Source organism: Magnolia sinica, chromosome 13 (genome assembly GCF_029962835.1).
Source record: "Magnolia sinica isolate HGM2019 chromosome 13, MsV1, whole genome shotgun sequence".
NCBI lineage: Eukaryota > Viridiplantae > Streptophyta > Magnoliopsida > Magnoliales > Magnoliaceae > Magnolia > Magnolia sinica.
Genome location: NC_080585.1, coordinates 3,002,967 through 3,017,110, shown reverse-complemented (window position 1 = coordinate 3,017,110; position 14,144 = coordinate 3,002,967). Strand labels below are relative to the sequence as shown.

The following is a 14,144-nucleotide window of genomic DNA, read 5'->3' as shown; positions in this document are numbered from 1 at the left end:
GGTGAATCAGATTTCTGCATCAACACATACAATTTTCAAATTCAAAATTGAATTTGGCCTATCATAGAGGTGGGCCCACTTTCAGTGATCAGAACCATTGATTTTGTGGGCTGCCGTATTAGCGGGCGCGGATTAAGTACTTCCCTCGCCTGTTTGGAGCTCGGGATAGGTGGAGGCTCCTAGGGCAACTGAGGGTCCACCATGATGTTTGAATTTGATCCACACCGTCCATCCATTTTTCCATGCCATTTTAAGTTATGATATTAAAATTGGGACGCGGATTTCGTAAAGGAAAAGCCTTTGGCAAGGAGTTGCTCTAATGGGAAGCTAGGTGGTGCTCACCGTTATGTTTGTGAGAAATCCACTTTGATGTCTGTATGACATCCAAACCGTTACAGGGTCATTCCCACTGGGATGAAACTGAAAACACAAAAAACTTAGCTGATACAAAACATTCGTGGATATACGAATGTTTCAACGGTGGTCTTTTAATCTCCACAGTTGCCTCTCGTGGGGCCTACTTCAGTCTTAGATCAGCTTCTTTTTTTTTTCTTTTTTTTTTGTCTCGCGTACTAAAATAAACTTGCAAAACTGATGGACGGGATGTATTTCTCACAAATATCAAGGTGGCCACACCTAGCTTCCCAGAGGAGGAACTTCCAAATCCGCGTCAGTCCGCAGTCGTCTCATGGCTATGGGTCCGACCGTTGATTTTTTACCACGTACCAGGTTCTCCGTAGATGAATAAAAGGAAATACAGCGGCACTTGAGCTTAATAGGGGTCCTATGTGATGGGGATTTTCTCCTCATTGTTGGGTTCGATGAAATCGAACTAGTTTCGATATCATCGATAATTGCTGAATTTTTCACCGCTAGTCGTTGGACAGTTTTTTGGTCTTGTCGATATCATCGATGGACTTTAGATGATATCGAGGCTATCATCGACAGTGGCTCGATGACATCGATAATTGCTGAAATTTTCACCCTTGGTCACTGGACAGTTTTTGGTCATATTTTGATATCATCGAAGGACCGTCAATGATATCGAAGGCTGTCATCAAAAGACCGTCTATATCATCGAAGAGTTCCACAGATGCGATTGTGGAAACGCAGATTTTGCAGATTTTGTTTCCTATTTGGATTCTACCTCTTTCTATTCTTATATAAAGGGGTGTATACGGGATTAGGGTATATTCTAGGGTTTTCTAAGGTTTCCTAAAGGTACTCTAAGAGGGCTTAGGGCTATCAAAAGGTGAGAGAGAGAGAGAAAGAGAGAGAGGAAGCTTGTGGAAGGGAGGTTATGTTTGTAGAGGTGATCTACCATATCTCAGTGTTTCCATGTCCTCGTAATCGATGAAATCGCTCTATCTTCTTTGTTTCTCTTACTGTTTATCCACTCCTGCGTGAGTGAAGAAGGTTTGATCCAAGCGGAGTGTGCTTTTTATTGGTTGTAACGTTCTGCTTTATAGTGGATTGTTGATCTGGACAAGGTCCCGTGGTTTTTACCTCTTTGAGAATTTTTCACGTAAAAATCCCTGGTGTGGTGTGGTTTATGTTTTGATTTAGTTCATTGCATTATTATTACATAATTCTGGTTTGTTTCGGGAGGCTAGATCCTAAGGTTTTGTGCAAGGCCCCCAACAAAGTGGTATCAGAGCTAAGTTCATTGAATGGGTAGGATCAGTTTTGAATTATGGAAGGTGGCTCATCAAGGATGATCAGCCTCAATGGTTCTAACTGGACCATATGGAAGGCTAAGATGGAGGACTTGCTTTATTGCAAGGACTTATATTCTCCAATTTTAGGCATATTAGCAAAATCCAAGGATATGTCTGATGATGATTGGAAGAAGTTGGACCGGAAGGCGGTGGGGTTTATTAGACAATAGTTGAACGATTTTGTATTCCACCATGTGTCTACGGAGACCTTAGCCTCTAGCCTATGACTGAAATTATAAGGGCTGTATGAGAGGAAAACAGCCGGTGATAAGATTTTTCTGATAAGGCGACTTGTGAATCTCAAGTTCAAAGATGGTGGTTCTGTGGCCGAGCACATGAATGAGGTTAGCAATATAGTGAACCAGCTCTCCGCTATGAAGATGGTCATAGATGATGAATTGTAGGCTTTGCTATTGCTTAGTTCATTACCTGACAGTTGGGAGACATTAGTGATGTCTCTAAGTAACTCCGCGCCAGACGAAAAGATATCCATGGAACAGGAAACCAGTTGTCTCTTCAATGAGGAGATAAGGAAGAAGTTTCAGGGGTCTACTCAGCAAGAGGCCCTTGTGACACAAGAACGAGGGAGATGAAAGAACAAGAAGGGCAGGAAGGCCCGAGATAAATTAAGAGGCAAGTCGAGTACCAAAAAGGATGTTGAATGCTGGAATTGTGGCAAGAAGGGCCACTACAAGCATGAATGTTGTGGTTAGAAGAACGACAAGAAAGGAAAAGAAAAGGAGAAGGAAGATTAATCAGATTTCACTGTGGTCGCTTCAAATGGTGACGTCGTAGTTATTCTTTCAGCAGATCATAATGTTTGTCTCACGGCTACGAGTTAGGACACCGATTGGGTGATTGACTCGGGAGCTTTTTTTCATGCGACTCCACGCAATGACTTCTTTACAAGCTACAAGTTAGGTGACTATGGGACCGTGAAGATGAAAAATTCTGACGTATCAAAGATCGTAAGGGTTGGTGATATTTGTATGAAGACTAATGTGGGCTACACATTGGTTCTCAGGGATGTGAGGCATATTCCAGACCTTTGCCTCAACTTGATGTCGATAGGAAGGTTGGATGATGATGGATATGAAAGCCGATTTATTGGTGGGTGCTGGAAGCTCATCAAGGGTTCATTGATCGTGGCCAGAGGAAAGAAGTGTTGCACCATTTACAAGGCAAGTGTCAATATGGACAAGGGTGGGTTGAACGCAATGGAAGATTCAACTATTGACATGTACTTGCATGTTAGAATATTCAGCTATTCGGCCAGAATCCTAAGACAATGTACTTACATGTTCCTCTCAAAACTTGTATTGATTGTTTATCAGGGAAACAGCATAGAGTTTCATTTATTAAATCTGTTTCTCATGTTAATAAAGTGCATGTATTAGATTTGGTTTATTCTGATGTTTGTGGTCCTATGAGGATAAAAACCTTGGGTGGGGCATTGTATTTTGTTACTTTTATAGATGATGCATTTAGGAGGGTTTGGGTTTATGCTTTGAAATCCAAGGACGAGGTCTTTGGTGTGTTTAAAATGTTTCATGCTATAGTCGAGAGAGAGACAGGCAGATCATTGAAGTGCATCTGCACTGACAATGGTGGTGAACACATCGGTGACTTTCATGAGTATTGTAAGTCCCTGAGTATATGGCATGAACAGACAGTTCCCAAGACCCCTCAAAGATAATGGTGTGGTGAGCGAATAAATCACACCATTGTAGAGAGAATCGGATGCATGTTATCCCATGCGAAGTTGCCCAAGACGTTCGAGGAGAAGCAATGCACACAGCAGTGTATTTGATAAACTCTCCATCAGCCCATTGAATGGAGAAGTACCGAGAAGGTGTGGTCGGATATAATCCATTGTACTCATCTCGGGTGTTTGGATGCAGGCATTCGTTCACGTATTAAAGGACAAGAGATCCAAGTGGATATGAAGATCGATCGCGTGTTCTTAGGGTACGGTGATGAAAAGTTCGATTACAGATTGTGAAATCCGACCGAGAAAAAGCTCGTCAGGAGTAAAGATGTGGTATTCATTGAAGATCGGTGTATAGAAGATATTGGTAAGCTAGAAAAGAACCAACCTAGTTCGGGTGAGCTAAAGGACATGGATCCGGTTATTCCTCCCATGGTGCCCTGATGACGGGGAGTACAACAAGGTGCAGAGGATGAGGAGTTCCTTCGAGAAGATGGACCAAGGAGCACCCCACTTAATCCCCTTGTTAAGCCACGAGGGAGGAGGTCATCTAAGGATGAGCCGCTCAAGAGGTACTTGCCACATGAGTACATTATGCTCACTAATAGAGGAGAGCTAGAAGATTATTCCGAGGCCCTAGCCGAGCATAAGGAGGAGTGGTTGAAAGCTATGCAAGAGAAGATGAGATCCTTGCATAAGAACCACACCTATGATATGGTAAAATGGATATACTGCGGTATCTAAGAGGCTTATCTAGGTTGAGCCTATGCTATGGTGATGGAAAACCCATATTCAGCACCAAACATTGTTAAAGATTGGATAACTTGAATCTTCCAATCAAGAAAAGTGGTTGAGGCATGGTCCATTTACTTTTGAGACCATGAGATACGAGACAACCTTTTCTTGGGTGGAGTAGTATCAAAATATACCCATTCCATACAAGTGGGGTGTAATGTTCCCTCGTTCAGATTGTTGGCCATGATGGTTGCAGATGTGAAATTTTCACATCGGTCGAAAATATACAAAAATCCATGGAAAGTGAAGAAAACATATTCCATATTGGCCTTTTTCTTGCGATATTTTCTCCTAATGGTATATTGAATGGCCAGTAGTTGAAGATCAGTCAGGATATTCCTCTTTGGAGTATATTTAGGTCTATATCATCTGCTCTTGGTCCAATCAGATTGAGGTCTGTGATGGGGATTTTCTCCTCATTGCTGGGTTCGATGAAATCGAACCAATTTCAATATCATCGATAATTGCTGGATTTTTCACTGCTGGTTGCTAGACAATTTTTTGGTCTTGTCAATATCATCGATAAGACTTCAGATGATATCGTGGCTGTCATCGAGAGTGGTTTGATGACATCGATAATTGTTGGAATTTCTCACCCCTGGTTGCTGGACAGTTTTGGTCCTGTTTCGATATCATTGGACTGTTGATGATATCGAAGCTGTTATTGAGAGCCCGTCGATATCATCGAAGAGTTCCGCAGATGCGATTGCAAAAATGCAGATTTTGCGGATTTTGTTTCCCATTTGGATTCTACCTCTTTCTATTCTTATATAAAGGGGTGTATCCGGGATTAGGTTATCCTAGGGATTCCGGGGTATTCTAGGGTTTCCTAAAGCTTTGCAAGGGTTTTCTAAAGGGTTTAGGGTTATTAAAGGTGTGAGAGAGAGAGAGAAAGAGAGAGGACGCTTGTGGGAGGGAGGCTATGCTCGTAGAGGTGATCTATCATATCTCAGTGCTTCCACGTCCTTGTAATCGGTGAGATCTCTCCGTCTTCTTTGTTTCTCTTATTGTTTATCCACTCTTGCGTGAGTGAAAAAGGTTTGATCTGAGCGGTGTGTGCTTGTGATCGGTTGTAATGTTCTGCTTTATAGTGGATTGTTGATCTGGACGAGGTCCCATGGTTTTTACCTCTTGGAGGGTTTTCCACGTAAAAATCCCTAGTGTGGTGTGGTTTATGTTTTGATTTAGTTCATTGCATTATTATTCCATAATTCTGGTTTGTTTCGGGAGGCTAGATCCTAAGGTTTTGTGCAAGGCCCCCAACAAAGACCTCTGTGGAGGACAACGGTCTCAATCACTGATCCGTGGGACCCCTTCACAACCTTAAAAACTCGAGCATACACTTTCGGTCGAGGTCAAATTGGTCTATTTTAATTGGAAGATAATATCATCACCATACACTTTCGGTGAGTCAGATTATTGATCAGTTGCGTTTAGCAGTGATCCCGTGGATGGACCATGCCCTAAAACTCTCTCAGATTGGATGATCCTGGCCGTCCATGTTGTTCCTGACTGTTCACTTGGGGCCCATATGTTGAAAGGCTAGGATAGTCCGGCTGAAGAGGCCTTTAAGGCGTCGCCAAACCAAGGTGGGTTCCAACAAACCTACGGTCAGGATTAATGAATGATAAGGTGTGCTCTCAAAAAGTCATCCCCAACGTAGCAAACAGGCTTGGAATTCAAAACTAGGCCTGACTGACAATCCAATGCCACAATCAAAGCCCAACACATTTACCAAAGATATATGATACAGTAGTCCCAGTACGTCAAGTTATAATGCTCCTAGTTGCACATTAGGCATGCGTGGAAGTTGCAAAGTTGTTAGCAATTGATGTAGAACATGTCACTAATACACTCCTAACATGGTTAGGCAAGAGAAGTTGGATTGTAAATTGATTATAACTTTTGATCAGGTATCAATACGAGGCGCACAACCTATCAATCTTTACTGAAACGGGCTATCCGAGGTGAACCAATCCATATGATGGGGTGTATCTATTCATTTCGTCAGAAAATGCGTGCTTTCAACTCAAAAACGAATTTTTACATAAAATTTACTATTTTTAGTAATTTTGATTTTTTTAATATATTTTCTATTTTTAGAGTTTTAGATTTTCTTCCCTTCTAGAAATAATTTGTAATTATGTTAAGATTCTTTTAACAAAAGTTTATTTGAAATTTTTATTTTTAGAAATTATGCTTTAAAAGAGTTTTATTAAAATAAGGATTTTTATTAGAGTTAAAATTTTACCGTTTTTTGTAATTAAATTTTTGCTATTTTTGTAATTAGAAGTTCGATTTTTTTTTTTATTATTAATGTTGTAAGGAGACACATTACTCAATAATCAATTAAATTACGAATTTTATAGAATTTATTATCTATTTTTCTTGCTTTTTCTTTGTGGATTCGAGAAGTCTCCTTAAAGAGTCTAGAGAAGCTCCGTGGACTCGAAGTAGTTATCCTTGAAGAAGATGGTGATAGACTTAATCACGTTCATCCCTGCATCAGCAATCTAATCCATCATTGGATAGGCTGACCATGTAACTGCACATGTGACTGTAAGCATATATCCCAAGACCCAATGGGTACTCAAATCTCATCAGCATTTGGTCTAAATCTTCGATAAAAAGACACACACACACACACACACAAAAGGACCTAACCAGAAGGATATCAGTGCTATAGTCTTCAAGAGTACCAAATAACTCTATCTTTGTGATGAGCCGGGTTTGCTGGTAAGCTTTTGCCTTAAGTGGGTATTTTGAATAGAATTGAGCATGCTTTTTAGGTCCATGGGACAAACTTTACCCAAAATGTAGAAGCCCAAATCATTCTAGGCTGATCTTGAACCATCCTTGTCTTCGTCAATGGGATCGGTGACCATATATCTCGAATATATAATATATTATAGAGACATACTCAAGGGCTCTAGATTCTACATACCTATAAATTAAATCAAACATAAGTTATGATACACCTCATACAGGTGTGCTATTGATTCCATGATCAATAATATTGTCAACATGGGATCAGTTGCAAATGGACTATGCCAAAATAATAAAAAAAAAAAAACTAACTATAAACTTGCAATCAACCTGTATCAATTAAAAGTGAGATATTGTTGTATTTTTCTTATTAGTTATCCTATTTAAGTACACCAATTAAATGATTATGATTATTTTATCAATAAAGATATAGTCCATGGTCTACCAATCAAAGAATTATATTTATGAAATGTATATAGATTGAGCACAAGTATGCCAATTTAGTGGCATAGTAAATACAAGTTTATCTTGTATTTCATAAAAGATAAAAAAGAAGACAATTGAGGCAATTATGATAAATTTCCTATTTTCAGACATTTATATATAGTATGTGTGAAAAAAATAAAATTTTACTTGATTTTAAGTACCACTACTCTTTTCAGATAAATTATTAAATAAAATTTTCAGTACTGCAAATACTAAGATTCAACACTTTACATTTCTAACACTTCGATTAATTTTCACTTTATTTTTTAATTTACCAAATGACACTTTAATTTAATAAAGTAGTTTATTGATTATTTTTTTTTCTAAAAAGTTATCAAAATGTAAATTATTTATTAAGTAGGATATATATATATATTGAAATTTTCAATGAAATACCATAGAGAGATGGTTGATACTGTGAATAATGAATATCTACTGTCCTCTTAGGATTGTGAAGAAGGGGATTTGGAACCCCCTGGATTCGCAACCACCAGGAATGGAAACCCCCTGGATTGGCAATCCTCTCGGTGTGTTTGGTACCCTTGAGTGTGAATCAACTTTAATTCAAAAATACCTATACATGGTATATTCACGGGGGTTTGAATTTAATTACTAAATCAACTTTAATATCCCCAATTAGTGAGATATAATTTTTTACACTATGGTTGTGATAAGCCCGCTAAAATATATGTTTTGCCTAAAAGTGATGAAATTCCAAGTCTCAGATGGACCGCAAGCACAAGATCAAGACTAAGTGACTAACCAACGATTTTTAATCGTTGATTGATATGGACAATGTTTGGATGGTGCTGGACAATATTTGGATGGTGCTGATCTACATGAACAATGTTTGGACGGTGCTGATCATCGTTAGTGGGCCATGTGCCCAGTAGAATGATAGTGTACAGTGACATACATTTATACCTGCAACTATTCAAATGATTTTAGGTGTAATCCAAGCTCTCACGTTGGATTACAAACCCCTCAAAGAGGGGATTGGAAACCCCCTGGATTGGCAATCCCCAGTTGCTTTATGCTGCCAAACAACCATGGGGGTTTGAAACCCCCTCTAATCCTCTCTACTGTCCTCTTAGGATTGTGAAGAAGGGCCAGAGTCTCAAGGTATGATTGCGAGAAAAAATTATTTACTGTCCTTTCAGAGGCTGCGCAGACGTGTCAAACTCTCAAACAATAATCAAAGGAAAAGTTACTTGATACTCTTGCTGTGTATAACACTCGATATGCATGCACTTTAAAAAAGACATTCATTGTCCCTTCTGAGGCTGCGCAGACGTCCCAAACGCTCAAACAACATTCAAAAGGAAAGTTAATCGATACTCCTGCTCTGTATGGCACTTGATATACATGCACTTATAAATTATTTATTGTCCTTTTAGAGGCTGCGCAGACGTGCTAAAATCTCAAACAACATTCAAAGAAAAAGTTACTTGACTTTCCTGCTGTGTATAACACTTGATATGCATGCATTTATAAATAGTACACATGGCATATATTAACCCAAGTTAAACGGAGCAAATTATGGATCTCCCTCCCATTAAGTTGCAACATGCATAAAAATTAAGTTGGTTGACCAATCTTTGCCTCTGATTCATGGACAGTTGATTTTTGAAATAATACATTAGTATATATTCCATTTTTAAATTGTCCAGCAATTTAATGTTTCAGTAACCAAATAAGATTGATAGTATATCTCATGTTCAAGTTCCAATGAGTGGTTTGCATATTTTCATTTGACTTGGCATATGCTATTATTTATGATAGTATTTCTCGTATTCAAGATCCAATGAATGGTTTGATTATTTTTATTTAACATGTGGTAAACGCAATTTTTAAATGATAGAAGAAAATTGAATCAGGGACTGCAATTTTTACGGAGATTCTTTTCTCATATTCTAAGCTCCAATACGCATGCACTTATAAATGGTATTACAGCGGAGCGTGATCGAAGTACACGATAACTCCTTTGTCAGTTTTACACCATTTAAAAAATGATAGTGACTAATCCTCCTCACATGTGGTAGTGATTTACATTTACCCAAACCATTCAAATAGTAGGTGCAATTGAGGATGAAGTATATATCTAAAGTAACATTGATCAAGCAATGCAAATCATCCACTCATTGTCTATCTAATGAATGTTTAAAAGTAAAATTGGCAGTGGTCCAAAATTAAAGGGAGTTCATAGTGGAAATTCCGACAGTGCTCCATCTACCGTAGGCTGACTGATTTGGACTGTCCGGATTGCCATGCATCCATGCGAATGTATATGATTGTAGAGTCTCCACCATATATATATATATAATGGTCTCCTGCGAAGGTGAATCCTGTGCACTGAGGTTATAGGTGGGGCCTATGGTTAGTTCGTCGAAGCGACCTGATGGCCTTCATCATGGATGGACCATGCATCCCAAATCTCCCAGATTGGAAGATTTTAGCTGTCTAACATTTGGTATTTTTTCAATATTGAATGTGGAATATTGGTGCATTTTTTTTGTCCTGAACCATGTATTTGCACGACAACAATGGAACTTTTTTGGGACATAAAAAAAAGTTTTATTACGAATGCTTTGGCAATGGCTACAATTACCAAATTACCCTTTCATGGTGTTGAACTAACCATTTCAATGGTGGAAACAAATTCATTAGGATAACTCGTAATTGAAAAGACAAATAGAAGAAAAAGGCATCATATAGTCCATGTGAATTCATAGTCTAGCAATCAGGCCACACATATGGACGATCGGAACTGTTCAAGAGGCAGGTCCCACCACGAATAGGCCATGGGCAAAGTATGCGTTGCCAAAAAGATCCTGTCCATCTGATAGGATCAAATGGTCAATGGTTTTACATTATGTTCATTTTTTAATGGTCAGGATCATTTCAAATAAAACAAAAAGGAAAGGACAACCATTCATGGCCCATCCCAAGTAAATCTTGCCAATGTAGCCTCTTTTTGGCAACAACTTCAACCAAGGCTTTGAAATTCACACAAAAAATTTCTAGGGTTGCCAGCCAAAATCCTATTATAGCTTGATGGCCCACCAAAACAGTCAATTTATTATTTATATAAATCCCGTGCATGTGCATGTGCGTACCATAGATTCAATTTTTATACAATACATTATCTTGTGAGCATATTTTCGTAAGAAAGCCAAGAAATGGAAGAATCATAGAAATGAGATAATTCCTAGGCATGACTACTCAGGGATTTATAATATTTTTAATAAGAGGCTAAACTCCTATGATAGTTCACCACTGTTTTAAAAATGGCATTGACTCTTTGATCATGCACATGGCATGGTTGTAAGGAACTTTAGACCTTCTAAATATTTAACCTGATTGTTGATGATCGATAACCTAAACTTACAGTGAGTTGGTGATAATAACCATCTGATTTTTCCCTTAGAATTTGGACCAATCACTATTTTATTTTTAACCATCTGATGGTTAGGATTGCTTGGTCAGTGTGATTTTAAAGATGGGTTCCAACCACCACGTGCCCCCTCAATTTGAATGGTCTGAAAGGCCATAAATGAACACCATAGGATGCTGATGTGGCCCATTACAATGCCAATTTATTTTACTAGGATATTCGGATCCGGATCTGGACCGGGATCCGTTAAGTACTACAGTTTGGCTACTTCCAATACAGTATAGTTGCACATAGTCTTAGTACAATGTGGAAGATAGAAGTATGTCTATCCTTTGAGGAAGTTTTGAAACCAAATTGCAGACTTCTTTGCGTATCTCTTCAACCCATCTTTGTAGTCCACGAAATTAAGGCCGAATCGAACGGTGTAGCCATCTGCCCATTCAAAGTTATCCAACAGCGACCATGCAAAGTAGCCTCTCACATCCACACCGTCCATCCTGTCATCAACTCACCAATCAAAGACAATCAGTCTCTCTCTCTCTCTCTCTCTCTCTCTCTCTCTCTCTCTTAGTGATCCAGACTGTGACCTGGTGGACTACACCATGGATGGATCATGACCCCCGAAAGCTCCATGAGATGGGGCATGGTCCATACATCGTCATGCCTCAAATTAACGGTCCAGATCACCAAACCATGGTTCCCACTGGCTCCACTCAGCAGTTGGGTTCGATATGGTGGGCCCTAATATTGCAAACAGGTTGAAGGGCAAGAAAATTTCAGCCAAGTTTGGGCCACCTGAATAGTAGACCAACTGATTCTTGGGCCACGTAATCTACAATCGTACCTCTCTGATTGGTGGATTCGAACTCCCACTTACATGCCATGCTGGCACAAGCATGGCGTGTAAATGAGCTTTCATGTACACACATGTGGACTTAACACAAGAATGCATATGTATAGGAAATAGACAAAACAGACCTGATGGCTCTTTCAAGGGAAGAGAGATGTTTATTGTAGTAGTCGACTCTCATTGTGTCATTTAATGCTTCTTGAAGCGTTAACGTCTCGTTGTTGAACTCGTCCAACCCTTCAACAATACCAAAAACAATCAATGCTTACAATGAAAACTGTATCTTATAAGCATGGCAAAAAGACTTGGTGACTCCGTTCATGAATTGAGACGCTGCCACTCACCTGAGCGACAGCTGAATTGGCTACTTGGGGTACTGAACCAGACCAGTTACCACCGAATCTGAGTTGACTCGGATGAGTCATTCTTATACGTAGGGTGGAAAATGGGCTGGGCGGGATTGAACCATGCAAACTCCATCTGATTAGCTAAGGCCCCAGGTACAGCACCCAAAGAAGGCCATGACATAAGGAATTGGGTCTCAGGTTGGGCTGGCCGGAACCTTTCTCTATGGGCTTTAGGTAGATGCAAGATCAGGTTCACCACAACGAGTTAATGAGCCGAAAATTCAAGAGTAGGTCAAACCCGTGGACCTCGAGGGTCAACACCAAACCAGGCTCAACTGTTGCCAGCCCATCTTGACCCAGCCGTTTTGGCCCCTGGCTATACATGTTCCAAGGGTTCTTCTAATTGTATTCATTTTTACCATGTAGGGTTCGTATGGCATGGATTACCCTCACTGCTCTCACATTCTTGCTTTAGACAGTGATCCAACCCGTTCATCTAGCATGTCCCGATGGATGTGGATGCCCCATGTGATCAAAATCCCACTGATCCAATATTTTAAATGGTCCTCATTTCGACACCCTTGTTTAAATAGCTATTATCTTCGATCCATGATATCTTTCCCATGTGGCCCATCGACAATGGGATCAACTACATGAACCGTTTGGATCAGCAACTTGTACAAGTAACATGTTCATAATAAGAGAGAAATTCGCATCTTACCATTCTCAGTAATGTAAATAATGGGGTTGTTGTATTTTTGCTTTACGTAGACCAACAGACGTCGTATACCCCGTGGGTACACAGACAACCATGGGGAAGCAGTCTGTAACGTAGAAACTAGTGAGTTCACATACACTTGAACGGCTTATGTGTACAAAAATGATTTACATGCATTTTCCATCCAGTGTTTCATGTGTACAGGTTTCGCAATGCCCACGCGTGTAAACTTCTTCCTCGTCCACACGCAAGCACACGTGCCAATGTGGTGCATTGCAGAATCAAGCCTTCCACCAACGACACAAATGTTAGACCTTGTGACCTAAAATTCTGGTAGTTGAACTCCTCATTTGGGTGTATTAGTGTACAAAACAATTGTATGGCTGGAATTAAATGCTCCTATTTTGGCTTACTTGAGTTAAATGACCTGATTTTTTAGGCAGATAGAATTATGGGTCCAACTGATGATGAAAAGCTCAAACCTCACACGTGTGCTATATTGTGAGCATGTAGAGGGGTAAAGTGTCTAACGCAAGAAAGAGCGTAAAGGAATAATGAGAAAGATCATTGTCTTTCTCAAGTAATTAAAACGTTGTATTCACAAAGGTATTTTTTTTAATCCACAAGAAAAATAAAAATAAATTTTTTATTAATTATTAATTATTTTATCTGTATGTGTCTCAATTACACCATTAATAATAAAATAAATAAATCAAAATTTATAACTATTAAAAATAATAAAATTCTAACTCTAATAAAAGCCATAATTCTAATAAAAACTCTTCTAAAGCTTAATTTCTAAAAACATAAAAATTAAACTTTAACTAGTCAAGCATAATTAAAGTTATTATTTAAAATAAAAATAAAAAAATCTACAACTCTAAAAAGAAAGGAATACTATGAAAATTAGAATTATTAAATATAATATTTTTTTTTTCTAAAATTTTGTTTTTTAACTAAATGCAGAACTCATTTTGTAGGTCAGCTCTCCCCCCATATGGCTTGTTACATAAAAGATTGGTCGGTTGTGCGTCACACGATAATACTAAGATCAAAAGTTACAACTAATTTACGGTTTACCTTCTTTTGGTCCGTCCAACCATCTAGAAATGCATGTGCCGCGTCCCACATCAGGGCTGGTGTATGTGCGCCTATGCATGTCGAACGTCCTTACGTAGACACACTATAAAAACAGACGTAACGGAAGGGCTACGGATGAGTCAGGCTGACCAAATGAGGATCCGACAGCTAATCCCCTTGGATTTAGGTCAGTCCTAATCTCCTTAGAATCCAACTTGGCAGGGTGTCAATGACTCGGTGAATCTAGCTACCGGCCCCTGGTCCTGGACCTACATTCGGGTC

General features: G+C 39.1%; 1 protein-coding gene across 1 annotated transcript in view; it reads right to left on the bottom strand.

Annotated features, from left to right (window-relative positions):
* Positions 1 to 11,120: 11,120 nt before the first annotated feature.
* LOC131222434 (beta-glucosidase 12-like) overlaps positions 11,121 to 14,144 on the bottom strand; it is a 52,384-nt gene continuing 49,360 nt past the window's right edge. Inside the window, exon 13 of the mRNA XM_058217505.1 lies at positions 11,121 to 11,364. Within this exon, the coding sequence (XP_058073488.1) occupies positions 11,193 to 11,364 (172 nt within the window). The 3' untranslated portion in view covers positions 11,121 to 11,192. The remainder of the gene's footprint in view (positions 11,365 to 14,144) is intronic.